Genomic DNA, 20,302 nt, shown 5'->3' with positions numbered 1-20,302 from the left:
ATTTTTGACTTTTTTTTTTTTTTTTTTTTTACAAAAATCTGAGTCACTCTTCTACATGTCTGTTTCAGAGCCACAGCGGGCTCTGAAGCCTTTTTCCACATGAAGCAAAGCAGGATGTAGAATAAAAGAAAAGATGAGCAGGATATATAGACATTTATAGTCCAGAGATATTTGTGGAAGAGACAAAAGCTTGGAATTCTCCTATAAGCCTGGGAAGGCCCCATCTCTGGAAAGGTCCACAAATGACCTGAAAGCAGTCTGTTCCAGCAAGAAGGACCAGGAAATGGGAACGTGAAGGAACTCACCTTTACCAAAGTCCTTCATTTCATCTAAAGGTTTGAACTCAGACATGAACTAACTGAATAAAGGATACTGGATGGGAGGTGGGCAGGGGGATGGGTTAAAAGGGGGATGGGTATTAAGGACGGCATCTGTTGATGAGCACTGGGTGTTGTATGTAAGTGATGAAATCACTAAATTCTACTTCTGAAACCAATATTACACTGTATGTTAACTAGAATTTAAATAAAAACTTGAAAGATACATACATACAATAAAACAAGTTTGAAAAAGAAGAATAATGAAAGGAAAAGTCACACTAAGCAATTTTAAGACTTACGATACAGCTACAGCAACCAAGGCAGTGTGGACAGCAACACAGATCAACAAACTACAACAGAAAGCACAGAAACAGACCCACAAAAATGCAGCAAACTAATTTTTGACAAAAGTGCAACAACTGAGAAAGGACAGTCTTCTCAACAAATGGTGTTAAAAGAATTGGACATCCAAATGGAATAAAAACAGCAACCTAAATCTCACATCCTATTAAAAAAAAATTATCAGGGGCCCCTGGGTAGCTTGGGTGGCTCAGTTAGTTGAGCGTCCGACTTCGACTCAGGTCATGATTTCACGGTTCATGGGTTTGAGCCCTGCGTCGGGCTCTGTGCTGACTGCTTACTCACAGCCTGGAGGCTGCTTCAGATTCTGTGTCTCCTTCTCTCTCTGCCCCTCCCCTGCTCACACTCTGTCTCACTCTGTCTCTCAAAAATAAATGTAAAAAAAAATAAAATATCAGAATGGATTCTAGATCTAAGTGTAAAGCAAAAAACTATGAAACATCTGTGAAAAAACACAGGAGAAAGTAACTGTGACCTGAAGTTAAATAATGAAATCTTGGGACACTAAAAGCACTATCCATAAAAGAAAAACTGGATAAACTATATGCAACAAAATTAAACATTCTGCTCTGCAAAAGAAACAAGAAAATGATGAGACAGGACAGCTACAAACCAGAACAATATTTACAATCCATACAGCTAACAAAACCTCCTATCTAGAACTCTCAAAACATCATTAGCCATTAAGGAAATACAAATTAAAACCCAAATGAGATACTCCTACACGTCTATCAGAATGGCAAAAATTAAAAATCATAACCAGGGGTGCCTCGGTGACTTAGTCAGTTAAGGGTCCAACTCTGGATTTTGACTCAAGTCATGATCTCACAGTTCGTGAGTTTGAGCCCCCCATCCAGGCCTGCACTGATAGTGCAGAGCCTGTTTGGGATTCTCTTTCTCTCTCTCCCTTTCTCTGCCCCTCCCCTGCTCATGTGCATGCTCACGCTCACACACACACACACTCTCTCTCTCAAAACAATAAATAAACTCCAAAAAAAACTAAAATAAATAAAAATCATGACCATACCAATCACTGACAAGAATGTAGAGAAAATGGAACTCTCACAATTGATGGTGAGAATGGAAAATGGTATGGCTGCTCTGAAAAATACTGTATGACCATCGATCCCACCCTTGGGTATCTATCCTTGAGAAATGAAAACTTATGTTCACACTAAAACCTAGGCATGAATGTTTACAGGGGTTGTATTCATAATTTCCAAAGACTGGAACCAACCCAAATATCTTCATTGGGGGAATGGGTAACACATGATGGACTAGCACTCAGCAATTAAATGCAATGAACTGCTGACACAGACAACAACTTGGATGAATCTCAAAAGCAAGAATCTCAAAAGCGTGTGGGAACTTTGCAGGGTGATGGAACTATTCTGTGTCCTAATTATGTTGGTGAATCTATACATATGCTGAAATTCACAGACATGTACACAAAAATGAAAAACAGCTGAATTTTTTGTATAATTGTAAAAATTAAGTTTAAAAAGAAAAAAATAAACAAGTAAGGCAATACATACCAAGACTACAAGTCTACTTCTTTCACAGATTCCAGGGAGGTAAGGATAGGGCGGCATTGCTTCACCCTTCAGACAAGAACTCACCCACTGATAAATACTTGGTGGCTCAGAAGCAAAAAATGATGGATGATGCATAAATCCTGTCTGACCTTCAGAATTAAATAAATGTTGATAAAGACACAAGACTACATGAAGACAATACCATTTTGTTCTACAGGGAAAATGATCAACAGAATCTGTCATTTGGAAACAATCAGAATGTCTTCCCATATTCTCCAAAACGCCTCATGTTTTCTACCACAGTAAATACGTAGACTCTATATGACTACTACTTTATCCCATCCTTGAAATTTAGCAAATCCGTGTTCTCAAGGCATATAAAGATTCTAATCAAAAATTTCTGCCCTAATCCTAAAGGTGAGAAAACAAGAAACACTGAGGGTTCTACGCTAATACCTGGGCCCCAATCTTAAGTCTCTGTAGCTCAAGGTTTAGGATAAAAGAGTGGTAATGGAAATGTTCTATACTTATACTATCCAATATGGCATCCTCTAGTCTGATGTAGCTACTGAAATGTGGCTAGTGCAACTGAAGAACTGAATGTTCAGTATGAATTAATTTAAATAACATGGTTAGTGGCTACTAATTAGACAGGTATGGGGTAAAGCCGCCTTAGCATTTAGGGATGGGTAAAATTTTTCCCACACATGAAAAAGTTAATGTTATCTCTTACTACCAGTCAGAGATCAAATAGTACAAACTGAAATCTACCTAGTGGAAAGATATCACCTCTAAGAGACTAATGGTAAAAAATATATCTTCGGCTATTCACCAAGAAAGACACAAGCAAATGTCACTCACTGTTTAAAAAATCTTTAATGACACAAACACTTACCTTGATCAATTGTGCACACTTGTCCAGTAGTTCTGACAAGTGTTGGGTAATCTCTATAGTAATGATCTACATAAGGCTCCAATTTTAAATCCCTAAAATAATAACGGCATATAAAAAAGAAATCACAAGAAAGGTATTAACATATTTTCCCCCATAGAGTTAGGATTCATTGGTTCAACTTTTTGATTTAAAAACTCATGACAAAGAAGATCATCAAATCTAGAGTCTTTTTATTTCTGGACCTGAAAGTGCCCAATATGACATATGCAACCCAAACTCCTTTTGCTAGATAAAGTTTATATGGGTAAAACTAGTTTCTCCTTGATTATTCACTAGTTTTGTGATCTTCAGCAAGTTATCTCTATGAACCTCAGTAATTTCTTCTAGAAAGTAGGGAAGTCCCCACTCAGAAGTTTTAAAGATCAAATAATATATGTATGTAAACAACATCTTTTGTAAAATGTAAAACATTATTTATTTCAGAAAGTCATGATTATGGTTTGGAAATCGTTTCATTACAAAAAAGAATTTCCATGACAGTAATGATTTGTCCTAAGAGAAAGCAACCATCAAAACTGCCACATCTCAGAAGAGAATTTCAGAATTTTGAGGGGGATCAGAGAAATTAGAAAATGTACTATAATCTTAACTCAGAGGTTGACATTTCAATTCAAATTCAACTTTATATTATCACCAAGGGTCACAATGGCTGTAACAACACCTAAATATGACCTTTAGAATTCAGTGCCAAACACAATCTTATTGTGGATACATTACAAGAGTCCCAAAGACAGGCACAACCACAGACTGAGACAACAAAAACACAGCAAAAAGAGCCCACACCGGCAAACAACATTCATGTTCTTAGAGACAATTCTGGATAAGTTTCCTTATCAAGATCATAATACCTACAATTTATGTATGTTAACTACAATTGTGTTAACTGTATCTCCAACTTGATTGTAGGTATTATTACAAAACAGCCAGGTGTTATTACAGAACCTCCACCACAGTGTAGCCAGTCATCTTGTCAAAACAAAGAGCTGAGCAAATCATATCTGTTGTTTAACACAACTTTTGTGACCTCCCACCAATCTTAAGATGAAGACTAGGAACCCCATTAATGGGCCACAAGGCCTTTTCAGAGCCAGTACCTTCAAACACTTCTGTGGTTTATACAAAAAGTTCTGGTTTTCAAAAAGGTAGATTTCAGAAATTTATTTTCAAGGTTCCTATACGATATTCATGGCTGAGATGAAATTCTCTAAGGACCTCTCAGAATTTTCTAAGCTACAAACAGTATTTACCTTGCCAATTGAACAAGAAGGCCGACAAGTGAACGAATTCCTTCTCCCATTAGAGTATTCAACTTCAGCTCCTCGTAGACAAGGTGAAGAACAAAAAAAATTGCAGGTATATGAGTAAACAGAAGTGTAGAGGAATCCAGAATGAGATTCTGTGAAAAATCTTCATCCTTCATCTGTGAAACTTCCAAAGGATTCAAACATAAAGATCTATTCAAAAGATGAGACTCAACATTCTGGTGGTAGTCTGAATTCAGTAAATACTCCCAATCCTGAGAAAAATAAAGAAAATATTAATTTTTTAAATAACATCTCCTTGTAATGTCATCATTAAAACAATTTGAGTTCCATTTTCACATTAAGTTGGAAAAAAAAAATCACAATACTTAAAAATTAGGACCCACATCAAAACAGCTAAGCAACTTCCGCATGCCAGCAACAGACATTAAGACAAGCCACTTCAAAACACATTTGAAAAAATTTAATCATGCCCTTTCAGGAAAGGGACTACAGAGGAAGAATTCCACTACTTATACAGAGACTGACAAAGATGATTATCTTGGGTGATTTCCTATGAAGCAAAAAGAATGAAAAGCAGGAAGTGTAGACAGACAAGTTTAATGACCACTACACTGATCTGTGTTTTGGTAAGGGTTCAAGAGGTCTACTTACATCCCGTTAGTTTATTTTTCTATGTTTATAAAAGGCTGGGGCTAGCATTACAGCCTAATAAACTTAATTTTATATTCAGACTGATTGTACTACATTTTCCAAGTACCGAGTCTGTTGTGGTTTCTACTTTGATTTACTGTATTGGGTTGACAGAATACAGTTAACGCTATTTTCAGGTCTTAGAATTTCCTGATGCTTTTCTAAGGTTTAATACAGTGTGTTATTCTAATTTAAAAACTCTTGAACCAGGGTACCTGGGTGGCTCAGTTGTTAAGTATCTGACTTTCAGCTCAAGTCACAATCTCACAGTTCATGAGTTTGAGTCCCACATCGGGTAAGCTCGAGCCCCGCTTTGGGTGAGCACACCCCACCTTGGATAAAGCACAAGTCCCAGATGAGCCCCACTTCTCTCTCTCTCTCTCTGCCCAAAATGGGATTTTCTCTCTCTCTCTCTCTCTCTCTGCTCCTTGAGCACCTATACCCTCTCTCAAAAAAACTAAACTAAACTCCTGGATGAGATAAAGAACAAACCATAGAAGTAAAACATGGAGGGGCTCCTGGAAGGCTCAGTTGGTTAAGCGTCTGACTTTGGCTCAGGTCATGATTTCGCAGCTCGTGGGTGTGAGCCTCACCTAGGGCTCTGTGCTGACAGCTCAGAGCCTCGAGCCTGCTTTGGGTTCTGTGTCTCCCTCTCTCTCCGCCCCTCCCCAACTCAAGCTCTGTCTCTCAAAAATCAATAAACACTAAACAGAAAACTTTTTTTAAAAAGTAAAAAAAATTGATAAAATGAATAACTAATATTTTTTTTAATCTGCTCATCCAAAGACACTATTAAGGCACATATTTAGAGAAAATATTCCCCAAATGAACATGACAAAGAACTCATATCCAGAATATATAAAGAACTCTATAGCTCAATAAATATTTTTAAAAATCCAATTAAAATATACGTCAAAGATTTGAGGAGAAAACTTGACAAAGAGATGTGTCAGTAACTGATAAGCACATAAAGAGGTGTTTAACATCATTAGTCATCAGGAAAAGACAAATGAAAACCTAAGAGAAATGACTTTATACACACTCAAATGGTTAAAATGTTTTCAGTTAGCAATAATCGTGCCTTGGATAAACCTCATTGGCTACGATACTGCCACTGCGCAAAGCTTCAAATGATTAAAATGAAAGAGACAACTACAAATGTTAGCCAAGATGAAGAACAAGAGGAACTCTCATATATTACTGGTCAGAGTGTAACGCAGGACAATGAGTTTGGGAACCAGCAATGACCCAACAATTGCACTATGGTATTTATCCACAAGAAATGAAAATATATATGCGTCCACAATCACTTGTCACTAAATGCTGGTGGCAGCTTTATTCCTAATAGTCAAATCACAGAAATAGCCTAGGTATCCATCATCAGGAAAACAGATAAGCTATGGTATATTCATGCTATTCAGCAATAAAAAGGCACAAACTGCTAATCTTGGCAACAATAGGAAATGAATCTCAAAAACATCATGCTGAATGAAAACTTAAACCAAAGATTATGTACCACATTATTTCATTTATATCAAGTTCTAGAACAGGCAAAAATAACACATACTGGTTGTTTCTAGAGGAAGGGAATAATTAAAAATGGCCCACAAAAACTGTATGGAATAATGGAAATGTTTTGTGTTTTGAGAGGGGAGTGGGTTATGTAAGTGTGCATTTGATCAAACTGTAAACTTAAGATCTGGGCATTTCATTTATGTAAATTATACCTCAATTAAAAAAATTTTTTTGAACCACTAAGAATAACCATGGACTCTAATATGACTGAGAACCTAAATTAGAGAATTAATTAGTAGTAACACATCTATAAATCCAAACTCAAATCATGCAGCATTATGCATGCTCAGTAATTTTTAAAAGATCATTAATGAATAACCACAGAAAACAGAACATATCCTGCCCTTCAAAATAACAGTTATTCAGTATTAAAGCACAAGATGTGAGCAATACACACAAATCAGTAAGAATGCCACTTCTGTACAGTACAAATACCCACAAACTAATGTTTATTAGCAAATAATAATAGTAATAATGCTTACATCATCAGATCCTGTCTCAGAAGGCCTTGCTTTTTTGGGTGCAATGACTGGGGAAAGTGATCCTTCAAAGTCAAACTGAAAGATAACCCCAAAAGAGAGACAAATTCATAAAAAGTTATCACTGTCAACTGATCAACTTAAAGAATTTAGAAATCAGTTCCACCAATTATGGAAACTAATCTTGCATAATTAAACAGAATAGATATTTAGACTAAGTCCTTTAACTCTACGTCACCCTCAAATCAAACCTTCCTCTCCACAGACCAAGCAATTTGTGGTGAAAACAGTCTGAGCTACGGAGAAGAAGCCATGAATCAGAAGACACAGTCTAGACCCAGTTTTGAGCAAATCACGAGTCTGTGATTTCTTTGTGATTCTGTTTCTACATTAATAAAACCAACATCATTACTACTAATCCAGCATAACTTGCAATCATTTTACAAACATGAAATGAGAAATCAGAGTCAAACATGCTTTACCATGTTATAAAAACTTGGTAATTATAATTACTAGTAAAATGTTGTCATTAAATACTAAGTGACATTCAATTTACCATATAGTAGACAGACACAATAAGCATTAGTATTACTCTGTTTTGTTGAATAAAGTATACCTATTAGTAAACTGATCTGCTATATACTCTAAATATTGTATCACCAATTTTGCAAAAATTACATTGGTAATAACAGAAGAACTCAGGGAAAAAAAAAAAAAAAACAATTACATGTACTTACATTTCGGGTCCATGCTAAGCGGTCTGTGTTATAACCCATCAAGTTCATGAGACAAGTCACAAATAAATTCCACTCAGAGTGATAACTGGGTCCTCCTGGAGCACTGTGGACACTGTACCACTTGACAAGCATCTGAACAGCTATTTCTTTTGGCAGGATAAACTTAATTGCTTGCAAACAGGTTTGTACTATTAAAAGTAGAGATTAATTTTAGTATGCTTCTCATGTGGGCATTTCTTTTTCCCTTTGAGTAAGAAAGTGTTTTTTAACTACTTCTGTGTAAGGGCCAATTACTCTGAAAAGAGAACTCTCACTAAACAGCCAGAGGGAGCAAACATTACTTTGCCCAGATCTGAAATTTAAACTGACGAGTGAATTCAACAGGGCTTCCAAGAGCTATCAGGGCAGCTTTCGCTCACTAATTGTGGACCAGAAATAAGCCAACCAACAGTCCAGCTTACCTGAGACAGAACTGATCTATAGCCACTGCCCCAGCAATTATTAATAGCTCTCCATTTTGATCTCAAAATATTCTAGTTTTGGGGCATCTGGGTGGCTCAATCAGTTAAGCATCTGAATCTGGCCCAGGTCATGATCTCATAGTTCGTGAGTTTGAGCCCTGCATCGGGCTCTCAGCACAGAGCTTGCTTTGGATTCTCTATCTACCCCTCTCTCAGCCCCTCCCCTACTTGTGCTCTCTATCAAAAATAATAAATTTTTTAAAAAATATAATCTAGTTTGGACAATAAAGACATTCTATCAAAAGCACATAATTTCTACACGAATAAGTTCATACAGAATGCTGCTTACATACTTCCATAAATGTGTAATATTCAATATATGCAACCTCAAATAGCAATGTTTAACTCTCACTGAACAGTGTCCTGCACGAATTAACATTCTTGTTAACCAAAACTTTGTAACTTTTAATTATTTCTGACACCATTCAATTTATAAACATTCTACATGCTCTTGTCTTAAACAGATCAGTTAATACTATATAATTTCATAATTTCTACCTTTCTTAATGACTCCATGCCACTGGTGAAATATCAGTTACAGTGCTATGCTCTCATACTACTGCTGTGAAGAGACCTCGGTCTGCTTTTTGTACTAAGTGGCCCCAAACTACAATGGTTTTATATTCTCACATCAAAAGAGGATTCTTTCTTCTTTTCCCACTGCCACCAGGCCCATCCTCAGCAGCATATCCTTCTTCTCATCCATCTACCATGTGTGTATACATACAGCAAAGATTAGACTCAAATAGAATAAATGTCGGAAAACCAAATAACCCAGTTTGTCATGGGTCAATCCAAAGTTAAATGTAAACCAGATACTGCCTGAGGGGCTGAAGACACTTATAAATAAAGTACAAAAACTTATGTGACTTCTGCTTGGCTCTAAGAGAGTAAGATTTTACTCTGTTTCCATTTTTTTCATTTAATCCATTATTTGTTTCTATATATTTTGTTTACGCTTAAACTTATACTTCTAAGGTACATAACCTTGAAATTACTGGCTAAATACCTTTCAGAAAAGCAAGGTATCACTATATCTATTCATAGTATCATTTTACCACACCAATGAAAGATATTTCCTAAAATGAAAAATTCATTCTAGCCTACTTACCAAGTTCCAGAAATCACACAACCTGCCAATGCTTTGCTTGGCACTTAGATTTTGATGTTGTGAATTTTCTTGTACATTCTTTTCTTAACTTACAATTATTGACAAATTCTTTCAATTCTAAAGTTTTCTATTCTGTGTTCTGAAATACTCTCTAGTATTTTCAGTATTTTCCAAATTGCATTTCAATAATAATTTAAGAAGACTCCAATTTTATTAAAATACGTCTGACTATATTTTGACTACAATATTAAGTCTTACTCAATTAAGGCAACTATGTTAGTTTCTCAATTTATGTAACAACTGAGAGATTTATTTTATGATTAAAAGCCATCACATATGCCAAAAACTATTTTAGTTGCTTAGGTTTCCCTGTTTCTCAGATTTTCTTACAAGAGGCATGTCCATATATTACAATCTCACTGCATGGGATTCTTCAACATAAGAAATCTCAAGAGACACAGAACTAGTGTACCCCTAGCTTTACAGCACACATGAGTGGACATTCAGCTGTGCTCCCCAGCTCCTCCCAGCTTCCCTGCAAAATAAAAACTCAATCCCATAGCTTCAAAAATAGCAAAAATTTTAAAATCCCAATTACTATTGTACATCCACAAATACCACAAATCTTACCCATCAAACTAAGAATACATGGAAATGAGGTGTGACCTCAATCATACCTAATTCAGATGTGGCAATTTCAGGAATAGTGATCCTAACCATGGAGCCATTACTCAATTCCTAGGGGAAAGAATGGAAATAAATAGGAGCAAGTAAGTAGAATTTGTGCATTCTACGTCTTTGAATGTCTTAAAAATGCTATGCTTTACAAGACTGCCTATCAAAGCAAAATTCAATAAAGTAAATGAAAAACAAATTATTTTTTAAACAGAACTGAACACTTCCAAATTTCAGAAACTTATATAACTATGCTTATTGGGGCTCCTGGGTGGCTCAGTAGGTTGAGCTTCCAACTTCAGCTCAGGTCATGATCTCTCAGTTCATTGAGTTTGAGCCCAAACAGGGGTCACTGCTGTCAGCACAGAGCCCACTTCGGATCCTCTGTCCCCCCCAGTCCCTCCTCCCACCTCTCTCGCTCTTGCTCTCCCTCTTGCTCTCAGTCTCTCAAAAATAAACACTTAGAAAATATTTCCAAAAGTTGTTTTAATGAAATGTCTAATTTTTATACAGACACAAGAGTCACCATCACTGAAAGAAAATTAATTTTTAATGAAAAGACAAAAGTCAATAGAAAATTCAACTGCTGTGTACAAGACTTGTTTTCAATAATTTTTAATAAAGAAACTTTAGAAAAACTGAGAATTACTTTAAAGTAAAAAAGTACAAAAATAACACATAGCAAGGGATTTTCAAAATCATGAAAAAATGTTTTTGTTTTTTAGATACAATTCTGCATTCTGACAAATCTGAAAGATAGTCATATTTCTTAAAGAGCTACCTAATCTTGTAAAAAGTAAATACACTTACCAGAGTTACTCTGTTACAGACAGGGTCTCTTATAGAATGAATGTAAGTTCCAAGCTGCTGGAAAGTACAATCCTCATTATAGAGAGAGTCATGAAGTTTTGAAGAATCCCTCAGTTCTGCAACTGGGGAGAACAGAACCACCTGTAAAAAATCATAAATACAACACATATGAAGTAGTTTTTGAGGAATGAAGGATGAAGAAACTTTTTTTGCACATGGTTTACCCAACAATTTTATGCAATGATTTTAAATCATTCTGCTCTGGATACAAAGAAGTGCCTCACAGCAGGCGAAGCTCCTCATCCAAAGCAATGAGAAAAAGTCAGCGAAAAAGCAAACATCTGATCACTAGCACTGGAGGACTATGGAGACAACCTAGACTGTGGAGCCAAAATCTAGGAGAGAGAAGGGAGTCACAGGGAGGTAGCCAGAATTTCTTACACTGCTCTTCCTGGTCTTAGCATTTGCAATATCTGGTGAGGATTTGGTAGGGAGTATGGGTACTCTGAGTGTGCATGAAGGCCGCTGCTAAGAGGAAGAGGAGGCAGCAGCACTTCCGACAACCTTACAGGGCTAGACACACAGATGTAAACTTGAGGCAGCCAGGACAGAGAGGACTCGAGAATCTAAGACCCCAGAGAGAAAGGAGAACAATGAGAAAGCAAAGAAACAGGTACACAGTGGTACTTCCTCCACAGACAAATATTTGTTTTGAAAATATGAGAACATTTACTTGCTCAATTGCAGATATTCAAACAAAAAACTTAATTGATCTTAGTTACTAATTACATTCAGTCCTAATTACTGACCCTTCCCTATATCCCTATAATTCAATTTATAAGACATCTCTAAATGAATACATCTTGTCAGCACTGACAGCCAATCAAGTATATTTATTAAATACAGCTTCTAGTCCCACAGCTGCCACAAAAACTGAGTTCCAATGGTACTGAATCTAAGTCGAGCTGCACAACCAACCAAAGATGTGGAAATCCATTGGCCAATGTGTAATATTGTGACCTCATGACTACCACAAAGGCACTAACCATCACAGCTTAATGGAATTCTAAGAAAGTTGGGAACAATTTTACATTATAGAAGACAAAAATTCTTCCAAATCATACAGAACTGACTCTTTTCCTACTCCCTTTTGAAAGTTCCATAAATGTCCTGGCTTAAAGGGAAAGAGCTCCACACTACACATATTTAGAAAATAAAACCAGGGCCTAGACATTAACTGATACAATTAACTGCTTGTACCACACTTCACTTTGAACTTTCCCTAAACATCTGCACCCAGATACAGATCTCCTTTCTCCAGGCTGCTTGGTAGCCTAGATGGGTATCCACCTCGCTTGCTCAGAGAACTCAGGAGTCTTGTTCCCCAGCACCTCTCCCCAGCACAGCACAAAACCAACTAGCTGACAGACTCTGCCATTTTCTCTGCTCTAGATCTCTCAGGTCACTCTCCTCCTTTCCAATATGCTGCACAACTCCAATCCTCTTCCCACTTCTTGAATTAACAGAGAAAGTAACACTTGGAATTTCACTGGTCTATCTTCAGTTCAAAGACAAACATCTAAAACACAGATTCTGCCTGGGATGCCTGGGTGACTCAGTCAGTTAAGTGTCCAACTTCAGCTTCACGTCATGATCTCACAGTTCATGAGCTCAAACCCCACATTGTCACTCTGCTGTCAGCACAGAGCCCACTTTAGATCCTCTTTGCCCCCAGAACTCTCTCATGTGCTCTCTCAGAAATAAACATTTAATTAATTAACTAAATTAAATTAAATGTAGATCCTAACATTCATAATTCCATCCTCAAAAACCTATAATGTTCTGGCAACAGCATTCAGAATAAAAACCTTTTCATTCTCTCTGCCTTTAAAAGCATGGTGGTAAGAGTATAAATCCAGCTGTAACACTTACTGGGTATGTGAGTTTAGACAGGTAACCTCCTTATCCCTCTATGTACTCATTTGCAAAATGGGGACCAAAATATTCCCAACAAACCCACCCTAAGGGATTAAATGAGTTAATACATATAAAACACTTAGAACAGTGCCTAACACATAGAAAACACTCAAAAACAAGTTATTATTACCCCCTCCCTACTCTGCCCCAGTCAACAAGCTACTTGTCCTTTTTTTTTTTCGGTACATGAACTGTTTATGGGGCGCCTGGGTGGCTTAGTTGGTTAAGTGTCCGACTTCAGCTCAGGTCATGATCTCACAGTTCATTGGTTCAAACCCCACATCAGGCTGTCTGCTGTCAGCATAGAGCCTGCTTTGGCTCTTCTCTCTCTCTCTCAAAAATAAACATTAAAAAAATAATAATAATAAATAAACTATTTTTGAGAGAGGGAGAATGAGAGTAGGGGAGGGTCAGAGAGAGGAGGAGACAAGGGATCTGAAGCAGGCTCTGCACTGAGCCCAATGCGGAGCTCGAACTCACAAAATCAGAGTCAGATGCTTAACCAACTGAGCCACCCAGGCTACCTGTACTTTTATAAGCATTCATTCATTCCACAGACTTGAGTCTTGTATTCTACAAGACAGAAATATGAATATGCATAAAAAATGTTCCACACTTACCTGTCTCCACACCCATGCCTGTATGATTCCTCTTTGCCCCAAATGCCCCTTTCCATCCACAAATATCCTGCTTATCTTCAAGGTCCACACCAAGTCAGACAGGCCTCTCAGATAGAAGCCACTGGTTCTGCCACATAAACCCATCAGGATAGATCTTCCCATCAGCAAACCCGCTGTGGTACTCTCTGTTCCTCATTCGTAAGTTTCAATAGTTTACCTTAAATTATAATTTCTGGGGCACCTGGGTGGCTCAGTCAGTTAAGTGTCTGACTTCAGCTCAGGTCATGATCTCACGGTTCATGGGTTCAATCAAGCTCCGCATCCGGCTCTGTGTTGACAGCTCAGAGCCTGGAGCCTGCTTCAGATTCTGTGTCTCCTTCTCTCTCTGCCCCTCCCCTGCTCACTCCCTGTCTCTCAAAAATGAAAAAAATTAAAATAAAAATAAAGAAAAATAATAAAATAAAATAAAACACCATTAATTTTTGACAACACCTAGTTCAGTACTTACCTCATCCAAGGATCCAAGCAGTTTACTAAGAGGCTTAGGAGTACTGACACTGTCAAGTGGAGTGCTGGGCCGAGGCATTGTGTTAGACACTGTCAGGGAAGGAGCTGGAAGTCCAGGAATAAAAACCTTTCCCACCTGTAAGCAATAAAAAGATGTGGGGGAAAAAATTGGCTTTAATGTATCATATCCTTAAAAAAAATGTTTTGGCATGCAAGCATATATTTCTTCCCAAACTTTACACACCAAACACAGCTAAAAAAGAATTAAAATCTTAATAATATATTAAATTCCACCATCCAACTATAAAGATCTTGGTATAATTTCTCTTGGTCTGATTCCTTCTCTTCATTACTAAAGACTTCTTTCTGGCAGGAAAGAAGGTGAATGAATGCAGTCGGAACGTTGTACAAAATTCCATATACTATACACTTTCCTACCACGTTGGTGGTAGAGACACTAGGGACACTAAGCTTTCAGACACTGTAAGCGGTAATCTTATTAACCAAGTCTCCAGGCAGAGACTAAAAAATTAGGCTGAGTGCTGCTCCAGAAATTAAATCCAATGTAATCCAAACTGTGCTCTTGAGCTCATAATCTGCCTTCCCTCATAAACTCTCAAATATTTCTTTCCCAAAAAACTTTACCTTACCTACCCATGGGATTCTCAGGAAATTCACATCCACACAGGCTGAAAACTCCCAACAAGTCTCAAAGGAAATATTCAGAATTCAAGTGAAATTCTAACAATATCCATATTTATGTCAACATACTACTCAAAAGCTAAAAAAATTATAAAAGTCACCCAAGCAAAATCTTCAGGATTAAAAACCAAAATCAGAGTGAAAATCAGTATATACAAAGTTTTTAAAAAGCTATGGGGGGTGGGGGGCAGCATGCCTGGGTGGCTCAGTCAGTTGAGTGTCCAACTCTTGATTATTTTTGCCCAGGTCATGATCTCATGGCTTGTGGGTTTAAGGCCCACTTTGGGCTCCAAACTGACAGCACAGAGCCTGCTTGGAATTCTCTCTCTCCCTCTCTCTCTCCCCGTCCCCTGCTCACACGCTCTCTCAAAATAAATAAATAAACATTTTTAAGAAAACTTTTAAAATGTTATCAGAGACCTCCAGTTAATGAAAATATGGAGTAAGCACATTCCATGCTATTTCTCCCACTAATTACAACAGAATCTGCACAAAATTGTTAATACAATGGAAGACACTGGCTAGGGACCAAAGAACCGGGAATAACCTAGGTATTTTTTGTTTCTTTCACTCTTTCCATAAGCAGGTCTTAAGCTGGCAAGGGGCCTGCAACCCAGAAACGGCCACAGGTGTAAACCAAGAGGCCCCAGGTAAACCTTGCTCTTTTTAGACAAAGTGTCAAGAAAAGACTGACCAAGCAAGATGAAACAGCTTCACCATACAAGCAAGATGAAACAGCTTCACCATACCTGCCCCACTCCAGGAAAACACTAGGAAAAAAGCCATGGCCCTCAATCTCCTTATCAGGAGCTGTGGTCTGGAGACTATGGGCAGAGTTCTATCGTTCTTCTGCGCGAAGTAGGTGGCGCCCTCCCCCAACATAGGGACAGTGGCCCACGTCTATCTTGCATGGCTGCTCTGCTATAACTAGGTGGTATCTCCTCCCCTCCTCAGGCACTGAAGGTGCAGAGACTGTGGACAGAGTGCTGCTTTCACCACCAAGAGGCAGCCCATCTGCCCCAGCCCATCGTGTACAAAAGCTATGAAGGGGGAGAACACTGGCTTTCATCCTTATTCTACATTAATAAGGCAGCATACTTCTCTCCTTCCCTCGTCCACAGAAATTGTGGGTGAGGCTCTTACGNAAACTAATTTGACAATAAACTATTTGTAAAAAAAATAAATAAATAAATTAAATAAGTAGGGAAAAAAAAAAAAAGAAATTGTGGGTGAGGCACTACGTTCCATCCCCACCCTGCAATAACAAGGCAGTAACTCCTCTCTGTCCCAACTAGGAAGTGTGAGAGGAAAAATGGAAAGGAAGGAATCAGAAAAAAGGATTTTTTTTTTTTTCTGAGAGAGAGACAGAGTGAGCAGGGAAGGGGCAGAGAGAGAGAGACACAGAATCTGAAGCAGGCTCCAGGCTCTGAGCTGGCTGTCAGCACAGACACCGACGCGGGGCTCAAACCCACGAACCGTGAGATCATGACCTGAGCCGAAGTTGGACGCTCAACCGACTGAGCCACCCAGACGCTCCAAAAAAAGATTTCTTAAACATGTGTATGAAATCCCAGGCAGCCTCCAAGTGAGCCGTGTGTAAAACTGACCAACAACGACACCATAAAGAATATGAGAACTAAACACAGATCTATAACACCACTCAGTTCTCGGGTTGGCCTCTGAGTAGCACAGAAGTTGAGGCAGACCACAATCTCATTAAGAGAACAGATAAAAGAAAAAAAATACAGGCCCCATAAATACTGTTCTTGCTGGCCCAAGAGTCAGGAAAGGAATAGCCTAACAAGACTGAAAACTTTTAGACAATAACCAACCTATTCCAGACAAACACCATGGGAAAAACTGTGCCCAGCCCCCATCCCTGTCAGCAAAGGCCAAGAGAGGCACCTAGACTTCCATTCTTACCTAGCTGTAACGAGACACAAATTTGGAGAAAAATTAAAAAAACAAAGAAAAAATACAAACAAAACTACAGATTCACAAGAATGTAAAGCAGCATTCAGAATGCTCATACACCACTGGAGGCACGGGGGAAAGGGAGACACAACTGGTACAACTTAAACCTTGAAAGACAATTTGGCACCACATGGCCAAGTTGAATATGCATATACTCTGAAAGTTAAGAGAGGTGTTTAAGGATTTTTTTTAAACATTATTAGAGGAAACAAGAGAACATAAACAACACTAGTGACAATAAAATATAAAAGTTTTGATAAAACCATACAAAGGACCACTATGTAACAGTGAGTGAGTAAACAACAGTTACACATCGACATAGATAAACTTAAAAATAGTAATAATGTTAAGCAAAATAATGCAGTCCAGAGAAGACTATATGGCATGATATCCTGTATATAAAAATTCCAATTTAAGGAAAACTAAATAATTTACTCCTTAGTGACATGTACATAATTGCAAAAAAGCTAGTAATAAAAACAAGGGACCGATTTATTACAAAAGGCAGGATGGTGTCTGTCCAGGGGGAGGCGGGGAGGGAAGGCAGCAACAAGGAAACACCCTGCAGACTATAAAGATATTGGCACCATTCTAGTTCTTAACCTGGGTAGTGGTTACGTGAAGGGTCACTTCATTATTCTTCAAGTTGTGTATATGCATTTAAGTTTCAGAATTTAACTTGTGAAATTTATATTATTCTGTATGTAAATGTCACAACTGTTACTTTTTTAAACATATTATACATTTAATGAAATTTTACAAAAACTTTGAGACTTAACAAAGCTACCCATACATCAATTTCAAAACTACATTCTTTATAAAACCCTTAACTTGGGTTTTTTAAAATTATCTATCTATACTTATTAAAGGTTCCCTATCTGCCAGGTACACCAATCCATCTAATGGCAGTGAGTCCTAGGCCTCCAAATTGGAACCAACCTAAATGGGAGACCTTGTTTTCAACTCTTAGAAAAATTTTCTGCCAAATCCTACAGCCAGGGGGTAACTAATATTAAATATTAAACAAATTAACATTAAAAAATAATGATCAAGGAGGTAGTCCTACAAAAGGAGGAAATGCTATTTATTACTAACCCGAACCACTCCTGTGTACAGCACCAGGTTTCCACTGCCTTCAAGGACCAGCATGGTATCTATCTTCTGTAAAAAAGACAAAAAGTTTATTTTCCAACCTGTGCAAGTTATAAAACATAAAGATTTTCAACTCAAGAAATGTGTCTGCATTTACCTCCACTGGAGCTGCATCCTTTGCGTGTATGTTGGTGATGGAGCCAAAGATGAGCTGAGTTTTATCATTACTCTCTTGAAACTTTACGCAGCTAAATGTTAAAATAAAAGGAGGAACAAACTACTGATTCGTGCAACAAACTGTACCAATCTCAAAGGTATTATGCTGACAGAAAAAAGCCAATTTCTAAAGGTTGCATATTGTATGATTCCATTTACAAAACATTTTCAAATGACAAAATTATAGAGATGGAGAACAGATTAGTGGTCACTAGGGGCAGGGACAGGGGTGGGTAGGTATGTTGTACAGGACTATAAGGAGTAGCATGAGGGACACATTTGAATTAATAAAGAAGCTCTGTATTTTGACTATAGTGTTTGCACAAACCATGTGGGAAAACTTCATGGAATCATACAAACACACACAAATGAGTACTGTGTAAACTGATGAAATCTGAATAAGGTCTGCGGATTGTACTAATGTCGATTTTCTTGTTTTGATAATGTACTATAGTTACGAAGAGGTTACCTTTGGTGAACAAAGAGTGCAGAGTATGCAGGACACCCCCCCTACTATTTTACAACTGCCTGTGTTTCATAATTATTTCAAAATAAAAAGGTAAATAAGTGGACAAAAGATCTGAATACGCATTTTACCTAAGAACACAAATAAATGGCTAATAAGCACATGAGAAGATGTTCAACATCTTAAGTCATTAGACAAATACAAATTAAAAACACTCACACCCACTAGAATGGCTACAAAGAGACTGACAATATCTGACGTTGTCCACAATAAAGAGACTAGAACTCTCATAGACTGCCAGCAGGAATACAAAATAGCACAGCCTACTTGGAAAGCAGAGTGGCAATATCTTTAAACATAAATTTACTGTTCAACCCAACGATTCCACTCCTAGGTATCTTCTCAAGAAAAAAGAAATCTGGATGTCCACACAAAGACTTCTGCTCCAATGTTCACTGGGCCACAGTTCACAATGGTCATAAAGTAGAAACAAACCAAATGTCCATGAACCGATGAATGGATAAACATAATGTGGTATGTCCACGCAAAGGACTACTACACAGCGAGAGGAATAAAGAACTCATATGTGTTACAACATGGTAGACCATAAAAATCATTATGCTAAGTGAAAGAAGTCAGCCACAAAAAAAATACATTGTATATGATTCTATAAAATCTCCAGAAAAGGCAGACTTATTAGACAGAAAGCCTATAAAGTAGTTATTTGAGGTTGGGAGTGAGAAGACAGACTACAAATCAAACACAAGGGATATTTTTAAGGTGACAGAAATTATAAAACTAGATTACAGTGATGGCTCCATTAGCCCTGTAAATTTACTAAAAATCATTTAACTGTAGATGAGCACTGAATGTTATGTGGAAACTAATTTGACAATAAACTATTTGTAAAAAAAATAAAAATAAAAAAATAAAAAAATAAAATAAAATAAATCATTTAACTGTACACTTAAAACATGTTAATTCTTTGGTATGTTAATTATTTCAATAAAGCTACTTGAGAAGAAAGAAAAAGAAAGAACGAAAAGAAAGAAAAGAAAAAAGAGAAAAAAGAGAAGAGAAGAGAAGAAAAGAGAAAAGAAAAGAANAAGGACTACTACACAGCGAGAGGAATAAAGAACTCATATGTGTTACAACATGGTAGACCATAAAAATCATTATGCTAAGTGAAAGAAGTCAGCCACAAAAAAAATACATTGTATATGATTCTATAAAATCTCCAGAAAAGGCAGACTTATTAGACAGAAAGCCTATAAAGTAGTTATTTGAGGTTGGGAGTGAGAAGACAGACTACAAATCAAACACAAGGGATATTTTTAAGGTGACAGAAATTATAAAACTAGATTACAGTGATGGCTCCATTAGCCCTGTAAATTTACTAAAAATCATTTAACTGTAGATGAGCACTGAATGTTATGTGGAAACTAATTTGACAATAAACTATTTGTAAAAGAAATAAAAATAAAAAAAATAAAAAAATAAAATAAAATAAATCATTTAACTGTACACTTAAAACATGTTAATTCTTTGGTATGTTAATTATTTCAATAAAGCTACTTGAGAAGAAAGAAAAAGAACGAAAAGAAAGAAAAGAAAAAAGAGAAAAAAGAGAAAAGAAGAGAAGAGAAGAAAAGAGAAAAGAAAAGAAAAGAAAAGAAAAGAAAAGAAAAGAAAAGAAAAGAAAAGAAAAGAAAAGA

The 20,302-nt window shown here is 37.1% G+C and overlaps 1 protein-coding gene and 1 non-coding gene across 3 annotated transcripts in view; both read right to left on the bottom strand.

The window, feature by feature from the left end:
• The window catches only part of ANAPC1 (anaphase promoting complex subunit 1), a 98,418-nt gene that overhangs the window by 56,411 nt on the left and 21,705 nt on the right, over positions 1 to 20,302 (bottom strand). For both annotated transcript variants that reach the window (XM_077773458.1, XM_077773457.1), the window contains 10 exons: positions 18,063 to 18,153; positions 17,909 to 17,974; positions 14,139 to 14,273; positions 11,034 to 11,174; positions 10,226 to 10,286; positions 7,917 to 8,104; positions 7,183 to 7,257; positions 4,418 to 4,686; positions 3,111 to 3,202; positions 2,216 to 2,364 (listed from right to left, as the gene is read on the bottom strand). In XM_077773458.1, coding sequence (XP_077629584.1) covers positions 2,216 to 2,364; positions 3,111 to 3,202; positions 4,418 to 4,686; positions 7,183 to 7,257; positions 7,917 to 8,104; positions 10,226 to 10,286; positions 11,034 to 11,174; positions 14,139 to 14,273; positions 17,909 to 17,974; positions 18,063 to 18,153 — 1,267 coding nt within the window. The remainder of the gene's footprint in view (positions 1 to 2,215; positions 2,365 to 3,110; positions 3,203 to 4,417; positions 4,687 to 7,182; positions 7,258 to 7,916; positions 8,105 to 10,225; positions 10,287 to 11,033; positions 11,175 to 14,138; positions 14,274 to 17,908; positions 17,975 to 18,062; positions 18,154 to 20,302) is intronic.
• On the bottom strand, positions 6,118 to 6,251 carry LOC144239463 (U4 spliceosomal RNA). Its single transcript, XR_013337438.1, has one exon. It is a non-coding gene; the product is annotated as a U4 spliceosomal RNA (small nuclear RNA).

This window comes from Crocuta crocuta, unplaced genomic scaffold (genome assembly GCF_008692635.1).
Source record: "Crocuta crocuta isolate KB4526 unplaced genomic scaffold, BGI_CrCroc_1.0 scaffold67, whole genome shotgun sequence".
NCBI classification, from domain to species: domain Eukaryota; kingdom Metazoa; phylum Chordata; class Mammalia; order Carnivora; family Hyaenidae; genus Crocuta; species Crocuta crocuta.
Note: the sequence above shows the minus strand (reverse complement) of the source record. Positions and strands in the feature narration are given on the sequence as shown.